The 25750-nt window shown below is 29.9% G+C and overlaps 2 protein-coding genes across 2 annotated transcripts in view; both read left to right on the top strand.

Moving 5' to 3' along the window:
• Positions 1 to 14021, top strand: part of LOC136976945 (glutamate receptor ionotropic, NMDA 2B-like) — a 74463-nt gene extending 60442 nt beyond the window's left edge. Inside the window, exon 17 of the mRNA XM_067272343.1 lies at positions 13512 to 14021. Within this exon, the coding sequence (XP_067128444.1) occupies positions 13512 to 13662 (151 nt within the window). The 3' untranslated portion in view covers positions 13663 to 14021. The remainder of the gene's footprint in view (positions 1 to 13511) is intronic.
• A 10438-nt stretch (positions 14022 to 24459) lies between these two features.
• On the top strand, positions 24460 to 24996 carry LOC136976965 (uncharacterized). Its single transcript, XM_067272366.1, has one exon. It carries the CDS (start codon positions 24460 to 24462, stop codon positions 24994 to 24996), a length of 537 nt encoding a protein of 178 aa, XP_067128467.1.
• The last annotated feature ends 754 nt before the right edge of the window (positions 24997 to 25750 follow it).

Below are 25750 nucleotides of genomic sequence, written 5' to 3'. Positions count from 1 at the left end.
ACTTGAGTTGCATTACAAGTATCCACGATACAACAAGACATTTTGAATAGAAGAAAGTATTTAAAGTAGAATTCCTCAGCAATATTCATCCCTGAAAGTTAATACGACACAATTATTGATCATTTACAATATTATATTATAAAATAATTAGAATAAATGCTTATGGTACAATTCTTTGAGTTTTTCCATAACCAGGATCGTCGGGATACATAATTACGAGAGTTATTGGTGATTTTCTACGGCCATAAATGCTCAGAATATCGGTTGCAAACTGTTGCACCAAAATTATGGGCATTCTCGATTATCATCTACACTTAAAAATGCCCATAATAAATTACGAAAGTAAATAAATAGAGAAAATCATAAATCTGTGACTTTAAAAAAAATGGCGATGCCATCAATTTCGAACCAAAAATTCGAAATTTGATTTGTTATTCTGGATTAAATAATAATTAAAATAGGAAAATATAATTATGATAAGCTAATTTCTAATTTTCTGTTTAACTAATAGCATAAACTAGGCGATTTAATTATAATTAATGACATTATTTTAATTATGGTACGCGAAAGGTGAAGTCGGAGCATAAATGTAAGATTTTGTACCATTAAATACGGCTTACTGGCTATAACTAACAGGTTATTGAAATTTTATCGTCGAAGGAAATAACGTTATTGTCGTTGATAAGCTATTTACTCGAAGGATATCGATCAAAAGTGATACAGATGTCGGCTCGCTTATCTTTGCAAACTGTTGCATCAAATTGATTTTATAGTGAAAATGGCGCCAGATATAACCGAAATTCTTTTCCTATCTTCTTCATAAAAACTCTGTTAGATATAACAGAGGAAAAGTATGGTGATGTGCCATAAAATGAACCCCCCAAGATTTTTACATTTTTGGACTCGAAATGTCCAGATATGCGAGGGTTTTTTTCCTGTTGGTGTGGGGGGGCACGATTTTGTTCACCCTCTTTGAAGCTCGATAACTCTTGTGCTTTTTGCCGAAAATTTCTGAAATTTTGCGTGGAGGTTTGTTTATTAGGGAGATTGCTGCTATTAAATTTTGGTGAGTAAAGGTCGAAGGGGTGAAGAGATAAAGAGGTTCGTGTATACCTCCGGTAGGGTCGGAATTAATGACGAGTTTACTTATTAGCATTTAAAATCTTTTATAAAACCCATCCCCCTACCCTCAAAATTAAACTTTTTGCCATTTTATAAAAGTTAAAAATATAAAAAGTTGTTCTAATAAAATGTGATAACAGATGACACCACCAAATGTTACCGAGAAAGTTAAGCAATTCCTTGCTGGTCCATTGTTATTAACACGTTTTTTTCCATTGTAATGCGTAAATTCCTCTTTCGAATCGTAAAAACTCCTCTAATTATGCTATTAAAATAATAAAACCCAAGATTATAAGGACAGACATGCGAACGGGCGTAAACCGAGTTTAAAACAACACGTAGACACGATCGCTTAAGTATTGAAACAAGAGAGTAATTTAGCCATCACAATGGTTAACTTTCGGACTTTCGGACCACCCTATATATGTATAGAGTTTATAGGGATGTATAGACTATTAATGAAGCTCTCGAGCGATAGAAAGTATATTAAATTTAGTTTTATCTCTTATTTTAAATTCAGCAAAACAATAATAAGTATTCAGCTCACACCAGACACATAAGTGACTGTATTTTTAACGATGCTGCCATAGCTTTAAACTTCGCATCAATTTTTTACGATAAAAAACTTCATCTGCATTCGTTTAATCGATTCGAATCGAATTTAATATGTATATATATATATATATATATATATATATTTTGCTTAATAATATAATTATTATTTTTATGAGTAACACCCATAAGACAATTGCATTTCTATCGATAGAAGCCCCCATTCGCAATTTTCTCCCCCTCGATCTCTAGTTTCTAAGGGATCTCGCTGATAGACAAACAGACGAGCGAATATAATGTTACGTCCTGATATTGTAAAATCTAAAACGGGTGTAAATTTAATACGACAAATCCAAAAAATTCCAAGAATCTTGCTAAAGAAATAAAGAATTTGCATTTGTTTTATCCGCCGTCTGTTTGTCTGTCCTCGAGTTTTCTCGGAAACTAGAAAATGAGAAAGGAGTTTGAAAAAATGCGATAATAAACACGTTTTTTTAAGCAGATAAGATAAAAAATGATGAAGATAATTAATTTTTTAAGTAATTTAATATTACATCTCGCTATTATGAGTAATAGAAAGGAATAAATAAACAAAATTCGGTAAGAATTCTGTATAAATGCGTGCCAGTCGTTGCATTTTTCGAACCTCTATTCGCAATTTTTCTTCAGTTTCTACTTTCTGAAAATTTTTGTGGACAGACAAACAGATGGCCAATAAAACGAATTCAAATTTTTCATTTTTTAAGTCAAATTCTTGGAAATTTTCTGAAGTTTTCCTCTTAAATTTACACCCATTCTAGTTTCCGTAATAGGAAGACGTAATATTATTCGCTCGTCTGTTTGTTCATCCAAAATTTCTTAGTTATAAAAGCTAGAAAAGGTTAAATGAGCAAAATTCGATACGAAACTCCACGTGAAGTTACTCTTGTCTTTTTAGTTTCTAAGAAACTTCGAGCGTAGACAGACAACCGGGCGAATAAAACGAATTGAAATTTCTAGTTTTTAAGCATTAATTCTTGAAATTTTTGAGGTTTTTGTGTTGAATTTTCACAAAAATAGCGTCTATACTTCTCTAGATAATGCCGTATAAGCACTTGAATAGTTTTATGATAGAATAAAGTAAAGAATTCGTTTTGTCTCTTAACATATCCACAAGGAATTGGCTCTTAGTTTTCCTTTAATACTCCTTTTATTATAAAGTGTTTTTCTTCTTTGTTCTATCGTCTTTCTTTGTCGTTGACCCTTAAGGGAACCATACGCAGATGGACGGTTCCCAACAATAAATACTAGAATCCAACATTCCCAATTCTGTTTCTTTTACTCGTATCATTTCCAGCTTCTGCAATCTCGCATCTGCATCTGAAAGAATCAAGAAAAATCTTCTAAAAACACCATCCTAAGGTATTACAATTTAGAAAACTATTAGAATTGTAGATGTTTAAGGGTATGATTATGTACAAACAGTCAGAAGTCTTTCTTAGCTAACGAGCTGGCATTTTTTGGAACCAAATGAAGTACCAAAAAGTGATCCAAAACACCAAAAATAATCCAAAAAACTCCAATTTCTAAGAATCAGAACTTTTGATGAAATCATTACACATTTACGGTTCTAGAAACACAAAAATCTTTCTTCTCAGCTTACAGAGTAGAATTTTTGGAGCCAAAAGATGTTCTTTTTTTAACGGAGCACCAAAAACCCCTAGAGAAAAGACTTCTTTTTTTAAAGAAAAAGAGGCGATTCATCAGAAAAATAAAATACGATCTTTCAAGTGAATTAACTTTTCTAGTAGACACAGCAAAATCAAGGTATAATCAATGCTGCCACTATCTAAAAAAGAGGCAATATAAAAAAAACAAGATTACTATTATCTTGTTTTCTTTATTTATCTATCCATCGATTTTCGATCAAACCCTCTATGGATCAAATGGGATTCGAATTTTACATTCAATAGGAGAGAACAACTGGGACTTTTCTTTCACTAAACACACAAAATAAGGGGAAAAAAGGCAGAAAATGATTTATTTACAATTTCTAGAATTGATATTTATTGATATTTTCTATAAATTTAATTTCTATTTTGTTTTCTTTCATACATTTTTAATGTTCTAAACTGTCGCTGATGGTGCGTATTCTAGATTTTGACGGATATTCTAGACATTTTATCTGGTATATATTATAGATATGGTTATATTTAAGTGATTTCCTACACTATTCTTGCCAATAGAACGATCTACAAATCGATTTTTGCAAATTTTTCCTGTATAATCGGCGATAAATTCCTTCCTTACTTGATAAATTGTGCATGAACTAATAAGTAATTTACTTCTATGAATTCCTCTTATCGACACAGAAATAGCTTTGTTATGCTATTTTGAATGTGTTTTTAAGAAAACGTCACAAAATTTGTCGATACCATTGGCAATATAACGCTTTGGTCGAGTTAAATGTAGTAAAATATCATGGAATGGGCACTTCTACACCCTTTCCTCTCTCTTTTACGTGAAAGTAATTAATGTTTTAAAAGAAAAGTGTGGCATGCTTCGTATTTAACATAGTTAAAAATCTCGAAAAAAATAGTAATTTATCAAATTTTGAGCTATTTAAATAAATAAAAGATGTGACGAGTGCCGGCTTTTCGAAGGGGGGACCATCGTACAAGCTGACATAAAAGATAAAATACTTCAAAATTTTAACATAATTTTGAATAATTTAGTCGAAGAGACGTTATAAAATATATAAAATAATAATTTAACTAAATTAGATTAGTTTATTTAACGATGTCACTCGTTCCTTTGATAATAACCGAGTATCAAGATCTTGAAAGATTGCTGCATCCCGGTGTTCTTTCTATGATCATTTGCAGCATCCTGATGAAATTCCCTGATAAATCTGCAAGATTCCTACCTTTTCAGATAATTTTCCTGAAGCTAAAAACTAAAAAATAAAAGAAAAATAATAATTAAAAAATTATTTATTAATAAATTATTATTACTTTTAAACCTTAATTTATATATATTTAATTAAATTTTATATAATAGGGAACTATCGAAACTCTAGAAATTCAATGAATTAATCTTAGGTTTATTAATAATTTAAATTTCTAAAGTTAAAAAAATGCATATTTAATAATATTTATGTAAATCAAATTTGAAAAGTGGAATTTATAAAATAAATACTTTATATTTTATTCATAAACAATCTCGAATTATAAAATATTCAATAATTGACAGAGGTGATGCTAGTAGTCGGTTCGTGTGTCTGTATGTACTCGTTTGATAAATATCTCGACACGCAGAGTTGCTCAAGTTAGTTAACGGAGATAACTTAGTGGCTTGCCCCTGTACATCATACTTTCCCTGACAACACAAAGTCGTGACTCCGTTCTGGGTTAAAATTTTTGGATTGAAATTACGTGATATCCGGTCCAGACCGAAATTTCTTATATATATACTTTCATCTATCTGATACCGTTCTCGATATTAAGGGAAGACGGGCATACAGACGGATTGCAAGAGAAGATCAGCAAAGATCAAGACGATTAAAGACTAAACTTGAAGAGAATGAAGGGAATAAAGAATTACAAACACCAGGAGACTTTAATTACGAATGATATAGACCCAGAAAACGATGGAGACTACTAAAATAAATGATTTTAATGGAGAGAAAAGCAAAAAATACAAAGTTAAATGATGCGGAACTTTAAATGCTTCTATCAATTTGTAGTAGTTAACTGGAGGGATTATTGTGTAAGCGCTTCTCTTTGTAGCCTCTATCGATAACAATTATAGCGATATTCTAATTAAATTTTACAGTAAATAGTCTAAATATATTGTTTTTCTAATTAAATTCCCAATTTCTTTAATTTCATTCCCGGGTATCGTTTATTTATTTATTTACTTGTGTGATACGGGCGATGTCTGGAAGACAATATATGCCACCGAACTTCAGATATATAACGAAAGTCACGTGATTTCAATTCAAAAACTTCCCCAGAATGGAGTTACGTGTATGACGATGTCCACAGGAGCAAGACACTAATTCGAAATCGAGAGCATATATATATTTTAAATTATATAAAAATTGCAGTCTGGCATTGTCTGACGTAAGAAAGAATCGACGTTATACGTTACGATACGTCATAATTAGTAAAATCTATTGTTTGAGTAGTTAATCGGGGCAATTTACTGTATGAAGGATCCGTGACTCTTTGCTTACAGCTGCTGAATTTGATCAAAAGTTAGTAGGAGAAGAATAAATATATGTTAAAGTAGACACGGTTTTTATCTGGTGTGTATTTTTAGAAATATTGTACAATGGAAGTAATGTATCGATTATTGAACGAAATAAAGGTTTCTACAATGACGGGACGTACAGATGATGTATGCGATGCTAGAGGTGACAAAATGGCGCCTATTGTAAACGAGCGCGAATTCTTAATGGCGCATTACTTCGAAACACGATCGTTTAAACTGTTTTTTTTTTTTTCAAGAAATATAAGAAGCTTAAGCTGTACGAAGGAATAAATATTGACACTAGCGAAAAAATTTAGCCAGGAAATCACTCCGTGATCTTTTAAACTATTCTGTTTCGAAGTAACGCCCGCCATTTTTGTTACATCCACACCGCATCATTACGCACGTGATATTAACGTAATTTGATAAAGAAAACGTTCGAATTTAATGGGAAAAAATGTCTTCTTGCACCAACTGCCAAAGAATACAATAAATTACTGACAAAAATACAAAATTCGAGTGTTATATGACCTATTCTGGTAGACACAGGGTGTCCATAAATTCCGTGTGCAATTTTAAAAATTTATAACTTTATTAGTATTCGTGATAGAGAAATTATGTAGAATGTATTGGAAATAAGAAAAAATCTATATATTTTTAATTGTTTTATTGTATTTTATTAAGTTTCCATACGTCCACCATTATTAGTAATACAAAGGGTAATACGATTTTGTAGTTCTCTACTTTAGTTTCGAAAAATTGTTACATTGTTGTGTTGAAGAGTTACTAAATAATTTTACTTAAAACTAAGTCCATTAAGCTTTCTAATACATTTTACAGATTTTTTTCTATCACAAATACTAATAAAGTTATAAACTTTTTTAAATTGTACACGGACTTTATGGACACCCCGTATAAGCGAGCTTAAATTGTTTACCGTGTTTGATTTCGATTATTTTAATTATATAAAAAAACTCATTTAAATGTTTACAAAATACAAAATTTATTCTATTTAATTCTACTTAATTACTGGTAGTTTTTACAATTAACTAAATATACGGTCCTTGTTCTTCTGTTGTTTTATTATTCAGAAATCTTTCAGGCATTCCATTACACAATCGATAAAAAAGGAAAAGAAAATTTTTAACCGTAAATATAAAAAAGACAATAGATTTTTTAGTGTTTCGGGTTAGAAATTTCTTTCATTCTTTTCTTGATAATGTTCATTGTCACTTTAAAATAAATCATTCAATATTTCTCTAAAAGCTATGATGTTCGGATGCGTGTTAAGTGCTGTCAGCATCCAAGAAAAGCAATCTTTATCCTCCTATTGATTTTAAGTTATATATATCTATATGTTCTTTTGACATATTCACTAAATCATCTCATCCTATGGATAGAGGATTCAATTTTTAACAATTTAATCTAATAAATAAATAAATTCACGTTTCTGCAAACCATTTGTATCTCTCATAGAAGTAGAATCTGTTGAGCAGACGTATACGTCGCATCAATCAAGGACGTCCTCTAAGAGTGAGAATTCGATTGACGAGCCATAAAAGTCTTTCTTCCATCTAAAACTAACCTACTTAATGCTAAATATAGTGGAAGAGAATTAGTGACTTCAACCGCACGGAGGAACCAAAAAATCGATAATTTTACCAAATATTCTTGACTTCTTTTTATCGGTACGGTATAATTTCCATTAGAATTATATTTATACCCTCTAAATATATACATTAAGAAGTCGAAAGAGGCCTCTTGATCCTCACTTATCTTCTGGGGCCCTCCGTCTTCACGTGTACATAAATACAATGGAACGAATCATTTGTAATCGGTTTTTAAGGCCACGTAAATGACAGGCCTTTCTAATTCGTAGGGCCTCTCTCTCTATATATATATATATATATAAAATATTAAGCTTCTTACTAGAGAAGTGCTGCTATAAAAATTTAACCATGGGAACGTGATATGTATATAAACCCGTATCAAAAAAATAGAATAATATATAACTTGGTACAGAATTTAACGACATAAAAATAGCTACGAAATCTATATTTCAGTTGGCACTATATTTTATATCTAAACTATCCCTTCACAATCACCAACGTGGTCAAAATACCGACCATATCTTATCAAATCTGTTTAGCCATCCATAATAAAACTTGAATTGAGAATCGCATCAACCGAAACTTGCAGTTATATCGAATATTTTTCGATTAGGATCGAAAGATATTCCGTGTAATGCCAAGTAAGATTAGTCTGTATTCAGTTTCCCAACCGATAGTTCGCGATCCCTTCGAAGGTAGACTACGGTATTCTTTATTGATGCCAAATTCGGAGAGATTGAAATGTTAAGAATGAAAGAAAAGGTTTCCTAAAACCATTAATTTTACTCTCTCCTGGCTAAATTACGACTTTTCGTGCAATTTTATGCATAAATTTCATCTTCCTTCGTAGATTAGGCCGCTTCCATACCTAAATTTTAAAGAAATATTCTGTTTATGAGGAATTTTAGTTCAATTTGTGTGACTTTAATCAATTATTTTCTTAAATAATCGCATAATACTTGTAGTAAAAGGAGTAAATTATCAAATATCCGCATCACTGGAGAAATCAGCTACAAAAAAGATGAATTTTTATAACGAAAAAGTCACAAAATTACACTTCTTTTTAAAAGATTTGAATCGAAAATTCGCTATAAAAATGACATTTGTGTCTTTAAAAAGTGTTATAAAACAAATTATATATTAAAAATCCATTTATATTATTGTAAATTGCATCCTAGAAAGGATGAAAATTACGGATCTTCTCCATTTACAAGATGCAACATTAATAAAAAAAAAAAAAAATCGATTCTAGTGCAATTAATTGGCGAATATGACAATGAAAAATCACAAATTACCAGAGTAGAGGAAAATTAATAAGTTTTGGAGGTGGCCTCTTATGTTTGTGACTAAATAATATATTAGTTTAGCAAAGTTCAGTCTGTCCAACATCACAGTTTGTGTCACGAATGCTGGACAAAAGATGAAATTTCTGTGCTGTTTAGATCAATCCTGAACATCTGGCAATTCTCCTAGTCTATGTGCTGGTCGCTTATGTTGTATATTTAGGAACCAGATAGAGTTTAGTCATATCTTTCAACTGTACACAAGCTATAAAAGAGTAAAGTATTCACTCCTCTCCTCTTTTTATGGTTCACGTTTAAAAAGTTTATGGTATCTTCTATTTAATTTATAGTATTGAAGTCAAAATAGTGATTTATTTATGGTTTAAAAATGTACAAAATACTCTGTAATTTTTGTATATATTTAATGAATCTTTAGGTAGACCATTGGAGAATTTTATTTTCTTCTTTTTTTTCATTTATAAAATAAAACGTAATTATACTTTTATCAGCTGAAGTTTTTTAAAATAAATAGGCTCATCCATCAAGAATTATCCATTTTCTCTGGCTGTTTTTCTAGGCGAAATTTCAATCTTTACAGCTTTAAAATTCAATTTCATTGAAGAGAAACGATTGTAAAAAATATTTTATAAGTTCTTTTACTTTTTCTATATTTAATTTTCTTTATATTCTATTCATTCAACTGGATACTTTGTTCAATTAACTTTTAATATTCCTTCATTAATATTTGAAGCAATATTTCTGAAATTATAAAAGGAGGAATTTTAGCAAATTAAATTTATTTCACTTTATTCAAATTATTACTTAATTATAATTAACTAATCTTTTAATTTTTTACTTAATTATAATTACATATTCGAGCAAATTTATAAAATTTTAATTCAAAATATCTTTATTGAAAACCTTAATTTAAATGGATTTTCTGTCTTATCTCGAATGCTTTTCTTTTATTAAAATATCAACGTAATATTTTATGGACTCTAAAATATTAAAAAAAAAAAAGAGAAAAATACACTTCTAGATCCATTGATTTTTATCTAGAATCAAACTTCTAAAATACTCCCTCCTGGCTAAATTACAGTTTAAACTGCCTGCTTCATAAATTACGAGGATTTCAAATGGGATAGGAGTGAAAGTATGAAAGATAAATCAATTTACTTGATTTATCAATATGGTTTGTGTGTATAATACCGATACGAGTTCGTCGTAAGACTAAGCTGCAATATTTGGAAAAATTTTCCGACAGAGTAGTGAAACTAGATATATTTTATTGTTACAAAACAGCATCTCTAACAGAGATTTCTATTTAAATGGAGTTGAAATATATCTTTAAAAAATAGAAATTTGTTTTAAAATCACTCAAATCACGTAGAAATTTATTAACCTTAAGCTTATTTTTTTGGTTTATGAGTAAAAAAAAAAAGTGTGTTGATATACTTCAGTAAAAAGTGATAAAATAGGATTAAATATAATAATATTGAGTAATTCAATTAAATTAAACTAATTAACAAAAATATCAATACAATTTTAAAGTTTTTAAACGTAATGTAATTTAAAAAATAAGGATTTTATATAGTTTTTATATAGATAATCCCCACGGAAAAATAATTAATGTAAAATTTATGCAATTCTCTTCCATGTTTAAGTGAAGAAAACAAAAACAAATTTCATCTCAAAATTCTTGTTACTAATTCTTTAACATGAAATTACAAGTCTCCATTCATTAGTGTATAATTAATTTTAAATTGTCTAAGTAAATCCTAATTCTTCTTCCTACTCCTCCTTTTACTCATAATGAGCAATTTAAACTTCAAAAATTAAATATAAAAATCATTACACATACTTATTATAAAGTCAAAACTTTAAAAATTTTAATTTAAAAAAAAAAGAAGAATAAATCTTGAATTGGTAGTACACATTTTTCTTGTGGAGTACGGAATCGATGATGCATCGCTGCACTGCACGCCGAGTCTCCTTACTAACAAATTCAAGGTCTCTGCATCTTGGTTTTTTACTGTTCCAATGGCAACCATCCATCATTGATAACAAGGATAGAGATGACATGCAAAATAAAAAAAATATAATAAAATATATATAAAATATTCGCTTCCGACTTCGCCGAATATTTTGATTGATTTCTTTCGAACTGAATTAAATAGTTGAATATTTTAAAAATAAGTCGGACGGATTCAATTTAACTACGGAAAAAATATACACGAAGAATAAAATTCCGGCATTAATTTATTTAAATGCGAAATCCCATTCAAAGTAAACGAATCCGAATACTTTAAAATGACGGCAATTAAATTGAAGAAATGCAAACAAGTCTCGTTAATTCGACGCTTTTAATACATTATTGACGAGCGTTTTCGACGGTTATTGCCGTCGTCGACAAGTTCGACGGTATATAAAATTGTTGGAGAACTACATATATTTTTTAAATATTTTCCGTAAAATTTTTTAATAATTTTGACATTTTTATATATTGTCGAGCGTTAAACGATAGCAATAACTTTCCTAATAATGTTTGACAATAATATACCTAAGTATTAGATTAAACAAAATTTATTTGATTTCTTTAATGATCTTTTATTTATTTTTTAAAATAAATTATATATATTAAATAAACAATTTTTAAAAATAAAAATTAAATTTAATCATTTTTAATTGCATTTTTATAATTTATTCACTAATTAGTTTAATATGTTTATGAATGATCATTTGTATGTAAGACAGAAAACATTTGTCATGTGATTTTTTGTAGGAAATTTGAATTTAAATCTATTCATAGAAGAAAAACATATAAAATTTTCATTTAAATTATATTCCAGAATACTTATTTATTTTTTCTACCAGTGTACATTGATAATGTATACTATAAAGTACTTGTGATTGTTATTTAATTGTTTAAACTGGAAAATAAAATTATATGCATTAACAGAAGTCCAAAACACAAAAACCAAGCATGGTTTTTGTGTGTTTTGGACATACTTGTCTATATGAATTGTATGCCAAGTTAAATACAATTAAGTATTTAAGTATTTCAAAAAGACAGCAATTTAGCCATTACGATAGTTAACCGACTTTTGACGACTCTAGTATAGACGCGTAACGAGAATACGCATCCGTACGATGAGAATATACAGGTGGCCCATAGCCAGTTAATTAACCATTTTTTACGAGTTGCGAATAACGCTTGTCAATATGAATGGCAAATCGAGTTTCGAACAACGGAAGAGATGTGCCAAGTAAATATAAGTATTCGAATAAGACTTGTAAAATTCTATTCTATACAGTCAAAACTTATTTCAAGTTAGCATTTCTCTATAATAACTTTTTATTTTTTTCCCTGTATAAATTATATATATATATATATAACAGATTTTAACATAAAAATTAATTGGATTTAATCACATTTAACTGAATTTTATAATTTATTCTGTTGACAAATAATTGTTTGTCTATAAATAAGGAAACATTTGCTCTTATGATATTTGTATAATTTTCTAGAAAAGTTAAATTTAAATATATTTACAAAGAGAAAAATCATTTAAAATTTCCATTTAAATTATATTATAAATGTTTATTTAGTTTTATTAATAAACATTGACATTTTTCCATAAGTACGCATTGATAAAATAAATGTTTTCGAGTCTAAAATTATGGTGATAAATATCTAAATATAATTAAATTTTAAAACATATCATTCTTTAAATTTAATTATATTTTATCTTTTAATTTAAAAATTACAAGTGGTAAATAAAACTTCAAGCAAAAAGTTAAGATGGATCTCTTTCATTATCTACCTTTATATACATATATATGTGTGCGTGTATAAATTGCATAGTTGCGAAAATTGCATGCATTTTATTTTGATTTGAAACTCTAAAAGGAATTTCTCTTCCCGCTATTACTGAAGCAAATTCATCATATTTTCTAATTAAATTCCATACTTGGAATTGTTTCAAATTTTAACAGCAAACTAAGTTAATGCAAATATTCTGCCACTAGAACCATAAATTAAATCCCCTAGAAAAAATTCATTAAAGCACATTTTCTATTCATCATTCTCTTCTAAAATTTATGAAGGGAAAAAAATTAAAATATTTTTATAAATAACTATCAATTTAATGACTCAGAATAAATAATTTATTACTTATTACTTCATTAAAATTTCATATTTTAGACATTATTTTTTAAGTGACATTTTAATTCTTTAAACCGGAAAATACTATTATATGCAATAAGAGAATTTATTAGTTTTATATATATATATATGATGACCCTAAATTGGTTAATCATGTATTTGTTTACTGCATTCCTAGTGCACTTGCAAATAATAAACAGTGTTTAGAATTATGTGGAAATGTGATAAATACTATTGTTAAGAATTTAATTATTTGAATAAAATAGCAACTTTTGAACCACCCCTTATCCAATAGGAAGAACAGAATGCGAATACACGTCTACATAATGATATGTAAAGTGGCCAAAAAATCGGTTAATCACTTTTTGTTCTCGATCTACCTGAGCATATGAATTGTGAGCTGAATTAGGATGCATATTTTTTTAAAAATAGATGGAAACATAATTAAAAATATATGATTAAGTAGCAATTAGTGTTTATAATGGTTTTTTAGACCACCCTTTATACATTTGATACATTAATAAAATGTTTTTATCTTTTCGATAGGTCTTCGAGTGAACATTACTTCCATGCTCGTGATATTACGGCAGCTTTTGCAAGTTCCCACGAAAATTATCTGCCGGCTCATCCGTATTATCACAAATACTGTAGAACTCCATCTACGACAGAAATAGCAGAAATCGAAACAGTTTTATGATTTGTCGCGTCTGGAAATAATTCGACGTACCACAAGATGTTTATGTAATCACATGTTATAGTATAAAGCGATTGTAGAGTAGATAGAAATTTTTACAAAAACCAGAGCTAAGATAGTTCAGCAGCATTGGTTGTTTTTGTCAAAGCACATTGTTAAACTGCTCTAGAATTTGCTTGTTTGTGCCAAAGATATCATCAATCACATTATATATATATAATCATTTTTTATGCTTAAATATATATATATGTACACACACACACACACACACATATATATATATATCCACACACAGACATATATACATACATACAGATTTACAGTGGTGCCTGTTTCAACACGATCAAATGAAAGAAAAATCCAACAAACTGGCACCGTTATGTACAAATATGAATACTTTAATAAATAATAACCATTTGAAAAGTTATATTATATATAATATATATATATATATATATATACACACACACATATAATAAAGATATAAAAAGAAGTGCAGACTTAAACCTATGACAAAATAGCTTATTTTTTAGCATTCCAAACTACTTATATCTCATTTTATAAAGTGCAATTATTCTTTTTGAAAATAAGACAGAAAAAAAAAAATGCTAAGGGAGAAAAATATCCAAAATTTTAATAATTTTTGTGATTACGATAAAACGAATCGTCGTCAGTAATATTCGAAACGATATTTTTACATCGGCGCAACTCCCGATATATTTCTAGTTAAATAAAAAAAAAAATATATATATATATATATATATATATATAACACATATTTTCTAAATTTCCTGATTGATTCTTCCAAATTTCTCGGTATTCGATAAATACCGAGTTCTCCAATTCTATAAATTTCGTTAAAAAGTATTGCATCTCACCACTCAACAAATAAGTTATCAGGTTATCTGATTAATAAATCTGTCTCAGGAATATGCCATTAATTAAATGTATTGAATCTCTGCAAAAAGTAAAACAAAAAAAAAAGAAAGCATAAATCAATAAATAAATAAAATTTTCTAAATAACTTAACTTATCTATGCATAAAAATATCTTATTTAATGCTAAAAATTGTTAAGATGTTATAAACTTATTTTTTAATAAATAAGTTAAAAAAATTAAAGAAATCGAATTTAAAAAAATATCTAAAAAATCAAATTAAAAATTGTTATTTATAATAATGAAAGTCTGCTATGTTTTAAAGTGAAGTAGTGTATAAAATGGGATGTTTTTTGTACATAAAATAAAAAAAAGAACATACAACGAATGCTAATCTTTATAGAATTATATCTCCTACATTTGGAAAAAAATAAATATATATATATATAATTAGTTTAAAAATTACATTCTAAATAATAATAATAATAAAAAAAACAGCTAAATAAATAATTTAAGACATTATTTATTATAAAAATTTTTGTTAGTTTTGACATCACGTATGAGTTAATTATTATATAAACGTATTAAAATAATGTATAAACTTCTCGATTATTTTCTATAATTAAAACAGTATTAGTACAAATTAAAAAAGAAAAAACATCTGTCTTGTCAATGGTACATCAATAGAAGTTAGATACTATGTAATTGTCTTACATCATTCATTCAAGCTTTGCTAAAATTGCATGCAAATGCATAATCTGCTAATTTTTTGATTATCTAATAGCAGAAATCGTCTTTGGATATATAATATTGTCTACTATATTACAATTTTTATGCTGTTATTAATCATAGAATGTGAATGCTCAATAATATAATAATCATAATACTACTAATAATAATAATAATGAATAATAATAATAATCTGAATTCTTAGAAATAACTATAGTAGCTGATTTTATAAATTTATATTTGAAATAATTCTTTTTTTTAATTATTTTTTAAAATTATAATTGTTTTTTTAATATGTATGTATATACTTTAACCTTACATTGCTATTAATTGTTTAAATTCTGTTAAATTTTGTATACGAGGTACGAATTTAAGAGTTTCGTTCGCTGCTTTTGTACGTAAGTTTGCGTAGTTTGTGATATAAATTTATTTTTGTTACTGTTATTATGAAGTACAAAATCGTCCATGCTTCTAATATAAAAAAAAAGAAAGAAATTTGTTTCCAGAATCATAATAATGTGCCAAAACATGCATGCAGGCCTTTTATGCATGGAGCCAATATAACCATTCCAATTTTTATAGTTTGTGAATAGAAACTGTGAATGATTTTGACAAAAAATAACACAATATTTGTGGTATAGATAGAAGAAAATAATAAAAAATAAACAATTCAACTGTCTCTATTACTTAATCTTTTTTTTCTTTTTTATTACATAAAAAATATAAAATTGAAATATTGAATACAAAAATGATAACTCACAAACACTTCTTAAAGTTCTGTAATTTCAAAAAACATAAAATTCTTCTTCTTCTTCTGTACTATGAGCCTTCGGGGATCTTGGTTGTAAACACAATTTTCTTCCGTGTCTTCCTCGGACTTCTCTCTTTTCCTAGTTTTCCGAAGTCTCTCTTTATAATCTTTTTAGAGGTCTTTCTCTTAGTCTGTTGTCTTTCACTTCTTGCAAAGAAGATAAAATATATGCTTTACTTAAAGTAGATAAACTCATACACTATCACTTCAAATCTGAGTGTTTTCTGAGCTTTGAAACTTCATCGTCTGATCGTCATAACAAAACACCAAACGTCAACAATCCAATACTCCAAATAAATAACAACTTATAAACTACTCTTTAATATTTTATATTATTTATTTATTTATATATAACAAAAATAGTCGATACAGAAACAGTTTAAATTTATCTTTTATAAATATTTTAAATTTTAATTCCATTTGAATCATTTTTTTAAGCAACAGATATATTAGAAATTACAGAAAAGCCTAAAATGTTTTAATGAAGTATAAATATTTGTTCAATAAGTTAAGGTGTTTAACTTTCTATAACATTAATTACTCCTGTTAACTTTAAATTATAAAACCGTTTTAATTATCCTTCCAAATTTAATGTTATTTCAGCAAGAATGTACAATCAAAAGTCAGTCAGCAGCAATGTATCTAAAATTATTTTAAGAACAACGAGTCAGTCGTTTCTACAGACATCCGCAGAGTGGAGCAAACGGACACTTGCCTCTTGGGATTGAGTAGATCAGTAGAAAATTTCATAAATTATAATTGTAGAAGTGATTGAGATATGTAACCATTACCGTTGGGATGCTTTATCTTTTGTATTGATACAATACTCTATTCTAGATTATGGAATATTTGTGAATCTAGCCAAAAAATTAAATAATTAAATAAAACCTATTGATGTAATTATTTGTCTCCAAGCTTTACCCACCCAGAAAATTTTTGGTGTCCACGGCTGTTTCTAACGATGCAATCGAATCACAAACAACAGTACATAGCTGTCGTTCATGATTCAAAGTAAGTTTTCATAAATCTACCTTTAAGTTTTCTTATATATATATCTTAATTAACTGACTTTTGAACAACCCTGCATAAACATTTAACAAAATACATAAAATTAAACCTACACTTGTTCAATAAAATCTCATTATCCTTTCTTGAACTTAATAAATTAAGAATTTAACAAACTTTAATAATAAAAATAATATTGTTTCTATAAAAATGCATCTTTTGATTTATATAAAAGCCGATAGCTTAAATTGTAATCGTTCGTATAAGTTTATAAAAACTTATATAAAATAAATATTTAATTATAATGAAATTTCATATTCATAAATGAATTGCATGGAAGAGAAAACATTATTACATCAGAGAAATGTTGTTCTTATAAAAGTTATTTTAAAAAAAGCACTTTATATATAAAAAAACTTTTCCAATTTTCTAGAAACATGTATTAATTAATTCATACTTCTGACAAAACATGCATTAATTAAAGTGAAATGTCAATGGAAAGTAAAAAGGATAATGAATTCTCAACTGGGAGAAAGAGGACAAATTCTGGAGAATATTAATAAATAATCAATATATCTGGAGAATATTAATAAATACCTGCACAATACTGTAGGTAGAATCAGTATAGCTTACAAATCAAATTATAGAATGAAGTTTCTTACTCTACATACATCACAGATCTTGTGTATCATAAATAAACAAATATTATTTCTATTTTCCCTTTTCTGGAAAATAAATTTATTATGTATTATGGGGATCAAAGTTTATTTGCAAGAAGTAGATTTGCTGCGTTGCTACACGTTACGAGAAGCACTTAAATCTCGAACATTTATTTACCGTGCTCTAGAGATAATACTTGAAACTCCTCACTAGTGTTACCAAGTTTATTATGATATGGAAATTACTGTAAATTATATTATTACAGTGCAATATCTATTAATTATTAAAATATTAATTAAAAAACTAAAGTTAAAAAGTTTCATTGTATATTCAGAAGACAAATGGAAATAATAGATATACGATCTACTGATTCTTAAGTATTAGTACGAGAATGATGGTTTTAGCCGACTCAAACCCCAAGATCAGAGGTGAACCATTTTTTAATTGGAGGCCACAGAACATTTCAGAAGGCACAATGCCACATTGTATTGCATGTTGTATAAGTGTTTTCATTTGACATAGATACACAAGATGTCTCACAATAAAAATAAAGCTCAAAAATATTAAAATGTTACTTTTTACTCTATTTATCTGAAAAATGAAGTAAAACAAATGCCCAAAATCTTATTTCTACATTTATCATGCAGTATTAGAAGCCACAAAAGGCTACATATAATCCAAAGACTGTAGCTTTCCTCATCTCTGTCATAAACCATTCCAGATATTCATTTTATAACGGTAAATAGACTTTAGAATCACTTGGAGATAAAAACTGAATAAGAATCTGGCAGCTAAAAAGTAAACCTGTGCAATACTGTAGGTAGAATCAGTACAGCTTACCATCTCTGCTCTAAAATTTTAAACTATTGCAATATGGTGGTTAAACATTTGATATGTTAAGAAGTGACTTAGGTATCACAATAATTGATTACACGATCAATTATTCAAAGTAGGAGACGAGTAATTAATGCTGAAATAGTTATTAATTAACTAATTAACTGAACAAATAATTAATCATTGCAATAATTTAATATATTAAGTTAAATTAACTATATTTAAAGATTAATGTTTTTATCTCTGATGTTATTTGAAAAAAAATAAATGAAATAATCAAAGACAGAAAAGACATATAAGCAATCAAAACAAATACATTTAAATTAATTTTGAATTTTTTGAGTGGGTCATAAAAACTACAAAGACGAGAAAAAAGGTCGTAAACAGGAGGTAAATTACATCATCTATTGTCAAAGATGGAAGTTTCCATCTATTATTAAGATGAAAACTTGGGAAACTGACAGCTGATATATTCAAATTGTCAACCTTTGGAAAACTAGCTCAAAATTTTAAACTGTTTTCTTACAGACTCCAGCATAACCTGTTGATAGTTTAGAGTTAACCCTTTAGAGTGGCAAAAGACCTTTGCCACTCTAAAGATTTTATAAATAATACAGGATAACATAGAGTAATTTTTCAATATTTAATAGTTTATAGTACTGAAAAATGCTATCATTCAATCACAAATTAGCTACATGCTAGCATCAAATTGTACAGTAGTTGGTTATACAGCAAAACCTGGATGAAGCGGAATCTCTCTATGATGGAAACTTGTGAAAACCAAAATTAGCAATTATTTTGGCATTGCTGTTAAATTTTTTCTTGTCTAAGACAGAACCCGTGAGACATGAACAAAAATGTGTTATGCCAGGATGATGTCTAAAAGTTTACATTTTCATTAAGAAAATGCAAATAAATTTCACATACATTTTCAATTGAAAATATATACCTGGATATATATTTTACTTTCTATATAATAAATATCTTCTAGATTGAAATTTGGTAAAAAATATATGTAGTGACCATGTTCTTTTCCGGCCTGTCTACGATGGAAATGAGAGAAAATTTATAGTCGCATGCAATTCCAAGTTACACAGACTTAACTGTATCTAGTGTTTTTATAGCTTCAACTATTAAATAGTCTTTAATACTTTTTTTAATTATACCAATAAAATGACTCAACTTTAAGCATATATTTTATATAAATTTTTTCCAAATTAATGAATTATCAAATGTATAAACAAAGCTATAAAATTGAGTTATTCATATTTATCATCATCAATATATAATTACAATAGTTTAGAATAGCTACAACCAAAAATAATTTAAGAATCAAGATTATATATAGATTAGATCAAGTATTAATTCTTATTGATGATTTATAAACATGAAATTTAAACATAAATATGATTAATGATTCATAATTTTGATTAATGATTAAAAGAATGATACTTTTTCAACTGGTTTCTATTTAAATAATAAAAAAAACAAGCAAATGTACATTAATTTTGGCATTTGATAATACAAAGTGTTAATTTTACAACCTCAAACTCTATTCATTCCTATTGATATACTATACTGTATATTTTAAAATATAATTACGCACAAATATTTTATATTTTAAATTTATAATTACTCGTTCATGTTAATAAATTTCATGAATTGATTTCTTAAAAATATATTATTTAACATGTTCAGCATTTGGATTGTAAATTTTTAAACTATGAAAATGCATAAATAAAATGTAGAAAAATATTTTGCTGGCTTCCTAAAATGTAAAAGTTATTTTTTACATTTTAGGAAGTTTTTCCTGACTACATGATACATATTTCTCAAATTTAAAAATAATAATAATAAAAATAAAATATCAGAAAGGCAAAAGATTCAAAGATATTTCCATTCTGAATAAATATATATAATGTAATTACACATCTATTATTAATTTTAGTGTTAACCTGAAACTTTTTGAAGTCTCTTTAAAAATTAAAAAAAAAAATGACAGCCCAAATTTTTATTGGGCTAAATTATGGCTACTTAATAATCAATAACAAATCGCTTTGTTTTTGATTATTAAGCTTTGTAGGAAGCTTGTTTAACCCGATAAAAATTCGGCAGACTGTTTGAAAACTAGTGTATTGGGTTGACTGTCATTTATACTGTGTGCGCGCACGCGCGTGCCGATCAGTGGCCAAGTGCATAAAACCAGTGAACACTAGCAGTTAGTCGTGGGTTTGTGCCTGAAAAACTGACTTGCCACGTGTAGTTTTCTGGGTTTACTTCGTGTTAATTGTTAGGAAGTTCTGAAGGTGACCTTTACCCCTGTAATCGTCGTGCCCTCTCTACTGCTATATGGGGGTGAGTGGAGTTCTGGGAACTCAGTCAAGGGGAAGTGTCTTTGTCACCCCGGGTTGTTACGTTAGTTGTGTTGTAACATGTGTTATGTAACAAACGTGCATTCCTTCCTTTAGTCCGATGTTTCTTTGTTTAAGCTAGACACAACCCTTTCGTTATATCCACATATTCTGACATGGTAGCAGAGCATGGTTGATTTAACGGTTTGATGATCGAGGCTTACCATATGAAACGAATCTAATTGGAGATTCAAGTAAGTGATATATACTTGTTCGCTACGAAAGGCATAACCCGTTTGAACAACGAACAACGCCATGAATAGTGTGGGGACACAGCATGTAGATAAACTGGATGATGGCAATTACAAATCGTGGAAGTTACAAATGCGGAGTATACTTGTTTTTAATGAACTTTGGTTGTATGTAAATGGATCCATAGAAAAACCAGACGCTGATCCTGAACGAATAGATTGGCAAATAAGAGATAAAAAAGCTTTAGCATTAATCTTACTAGGCGTTAAGCAGAACCAGTTGAGCCACGTAAAGAAGGCAGAAACTTCCAAAGAAGCATGGGATGAATTGGAAAGTATACATAAATCGAAAGGTCCAATTAAAAAGGCAGTACTATACAGACAGCTTTATCAGATGAAAAAGGGAACTGAACAATCAATGTCGAGACATGTAAGTGAATTTATGGAAAAAGCTGAACAATTAGAAGAAGCGGGTATCCCAATTCCAAGTGAGTTACTATCTATAATGTTACTAAATTCATTGCCCGATGAATACGAGACATTTCGAATTGCCATTGAGTCCAGAGACGACATACCGAAACCTGAATTGTTAAAAATAAAATTAATTGAAGAAGAAACAAGACGACAAGAGAAGCAAGAGTGTTTAGTCGAACAAAGTGCACTGTACATAGGATCGAAACAAAAGAAAAGTTCTTTCCGACAAAACTACCCAAAAGAAAATAATCGTTCTTCTTCACAATTCACAGGAACATGCTACATATGTAATAAACCAGGCCACCGTGCAGCTGAATGTAGAAGTAATAACAAATATTCGCAAAGGAACAATACACACAAAAAGAATGACGCCATGGCGGTCACAGTACAAACGGCCCAACCTCTAAACTCAACAGACTGGTGTCTTGATAGTGGAGCCACCGCACATATGTGTAGCGACCGTACGAAATTTATAGAGATAAATCAAGATATCCATAAAGAAATACAAGAATAAGTAATCTTAATGCAGGAAAAGATGCATTAAGATCCATTGGGACTGGAACAATTAATATAAACGTGCGTGTCAACAATACCAAAAATACAATTAAGCTACAAGACGTGATAGCTGTTCCAGATTTGAGAAACAACTTGATATCTGTACTGAGAATAACAGAACATGGATATTCTGTCACATTCAAAAAGGAATCTGCAACTGTTACTCGCCAAGATGGTTCCATCGCCTTGATAGCAAAGAAAAGAGATCAGCTGTACGTAGTAGAAACTACATCTGACGCAGTATTGAACGCAGAAGAAAGTGACAATCTTCTGAGATGGCATCAACGACTTGGTCATCTAAACATCAACGATTTAAAGAAACTAGCAAGCAAAAAAATGGTAGATGGAATGACATTGAAACAAACACAAGATAGAATTGATTGTGAAACATGCTACAAAGGAAAGATTCATCAATTGCCCTTTAAGTCGTCCAACACGAGAGAGAAAACTATACTGGGATTAGTCCATTCTGACATATGTGGTCCAATGAGTGTGGAATCCCTAGGCGGCTCTAAGTATTTTGTGAGATTCATCGACAACAAAACACGCTACGTCGAAGTAGCAATGCTCAGACACCGATCTGAAGTACTCAATGCATTTAAACGATACAAGGAAAGAGTCGAAAACGAAACTGGTCAGAGAATAAAAAGGCTTCGTACTGACAATGCAAAAGAATACTTATCAAAAGAATTTACTAATTATCTTGGAGAAAAAGGGATAAGGAGGCAGTTGACAGTTGAGCACACTCCTCAACAAAACGGAATAGCCGAACGAGCAAACAGAACTCTCGTTGAAATGGCGAGATGCATGATGATTCAATCCAAGGTACCTCAGAGTCTATGGGCAGAGGCTATCAACGCAGCAGCCTATATAAGAAATCGTTGTCCCACCAAGGACCTTAGAAGAAGAAACCCCATTCGAACTGTGGACTGGAAATAAACCTTACGTTGGATTTGTAAGAATTTTCGGTAGCAAAGCAATCGCTCTGAAAAAGGGACAGAAGAGGAACAAATTTGAACCAAAGGGAAAGGAATACATTCTAGTTGGGTACTCACAAGAGTCAAAGGCATACCGACTGTGGGAGCAAGGCACTAAAACTGTCATAAAAGCTCGAGATGTGCGTTTCGTCGAGAAATTAGAAACCGAAGACAGACAGGACTTGTTTAGTGCACCTTTACATTTAACACCAACCATGAAAAACATTGAAGTTGATGAGAGTAATGTTCCTTCCACTGATACACATGAAAATATTCCTTCACATGATGATGAAACACTAGATCCGCAGCCAAAACGCAAAGCGGGTCGCCCACGATTAATTAAAAGTGGAAAACCTGGAAGACCGAAAGAAGGTGTATAATGAAGTAGCAGATATCGCAAAATGTGACGATTTGCCAGATCCTACAAGTGTAAAAGAAGCATTAAGCCGAGAAGATAGAGAGGAATGGTTAAATGCCATGGATTCAGAATATCAGTCCTTAATGGAAAATAATACATGGGAATTAGTCCCACGCCCAAAAAACAGAAAAATAATTTCAAATAAATGGGTATATAAAATAAAAAGAAAACAGGATGGCACCATCGATCGCTATAAAGCCAGGTTAGTTGCATGTGGATATGAACAGAGAGAAGGAATCGACTTTGAAGAAGTATTCGCACCAGTAGCAAGATATGAAACGATCCGAGCATTCCTCGCTGGGTGCATAGAAAACGAAATGCATGTACACCAAATGGATGTAATTACGCCTTTCATACAAGGTGACTTAACAGAGGAAATATATATGGAACAACCGGAGCACTTCAAAACAAAAGCAGGAGACGATAAGGTGTGCCGATTAACTAAACCCTTATACGGATTAAAACAAGCAGGACGCGAATGGTACAAGTAATTAGACAGCTACCTCCTAAGCATAGGCATGAAGAGAACAAGTTCCGATCCTTGTGCTTACACTCAAAATGAAGGCAGAGACAACATTGTCATCATAGTTTATGTTGATGACATGCTAATTGCCTCACGCAACCTAGAGATGATAAGAAAAATCAAACACATTCTTCAGAAAGAATTCAAAATGAAAGACTTGGGTGTAGCAAGTGAAGTTCTCGGAATACGAATAGAAAGAGAAGGGACCATCGGACAGATGAAACTTACAAACTTACACAAGAAAAGTACTCTAAAGATCTCCTAAAAAGGTTTAATATGCAAGCATGCTGACCAGTTGCAACACCCATCGAATCAAATCAAAAATTAACAAAAGAGATGGCTCCACAGTCAGAGAGTGAAATGAATGAAATGAAAGGAAAACCGTACAGAGAACTTATCGGGGGACTCCTTTATCTGGCGAACTCGACACGCCCAGATCTGGCATTTGCAGCTAGCATGTTAAGCCGTTTCTGTTCTAATCCAGGTATTGTTCATTGGAAAATGGCCAAGAGAGTACTGCGATACATTCAAGCAACTGTAAATTACGGCCTACATTACGAGAAGTGCGATCAGAAGCTGTGCGCATATGTGGACTCAGATTGGGCCGGAGATATTGACGACCGGAAGTCTTCATCAGGTAACATGATAATACTAGCGAACGGACCCGTCAGTTGGCAATCAAGAAAACAAAAATCTGTTGCGCTTTCGACGATGGAAGCGGAGTACATGGCTCTATCCGACGTGACCAAGGAAGTCATCCACATGAGAAGGATGCTAAGAGAAATGCAGTTTGAAAGTTGTCAATACGCCAACGATAATTTACTGCGACAGTCAAAGCGCAATTCAACTGAGCAAAAATACCATTCATCATGAGAGAAGTAAACACATTGACATCAGGTATCACTTCTCCTGTGAAGCTCAAGAAAAGGGCAAAATCAAGACGGAATACATCCCTACCACAGAGATGAAAGCGGATGTGCTAACGAAGACTCTCCCGAGAAGTAAACGTGAAGCAAACGTCAAGCTTCTTGGACTAAACAAAATCTAGTTAGAACCACTGGGAACTACTTACAACAGTGAAGCCAGTCAACACGACGTATGTGTATGTGTATGTATTGTACTGTACGTATATATATATATATCACAATGGATGCAAGTGCTTGTTAAGAAAAATTATCAAATGATTAGTATCAGTGTATACGCAGACTCCGGGCACACCGATAGAGAGGGTGTTAGGAAGTTCTGAAGGTGACCTTTACCCCTGTAATCGTCATGCCCTCTCTACTGCTATGTGGGGGTGAGTGGAGTTCTGGGAACTCAGTCAAGGGGAAGTGTCTTTGTCACCCCAGGTTGTTACGTTAGTTGTGTTGTAACGTGTGTTATGTAACAAACGTGCATTCCTTCCTTTAGTCCGATGTTTCTTTGTTTAAGCTAGACACGACCCTTTCGTTATATCCACATATTCTGACATTAATAAAACGTAAATAGAGGCCAGTTTCCCAAAAAAGACCACCCCCTCTGCAGGTGGCTCACGTCAAGCATTGACGTATATAAATAAAACCAATTTATACTGTATATACATTTATTTTTTTCTTATCTCAGTCATAAATAATCACATTGCCAACAT

This window comes from Centruroides vittatus, unplaced genomic scaffold (assembly GCF_030686945.1).
Source record: "Centruroides vittatus isolate TY-2023 unplaced genomic scaffold, ASM3068694v2 contig_436, whole genome shotgun sequence".
Taxonomy (NCBI): Eukaryota; Metazoa; Arthropoda; class Arachnida; order Scorpiones; family Buthidae; genus Centruroides; species Centruroides vittatus.
The sequence above is the reverse complement of the archived record's forward strand: the minus strand, read 5'-3'. Positions and strand labels throughout refer to the sequence as shown.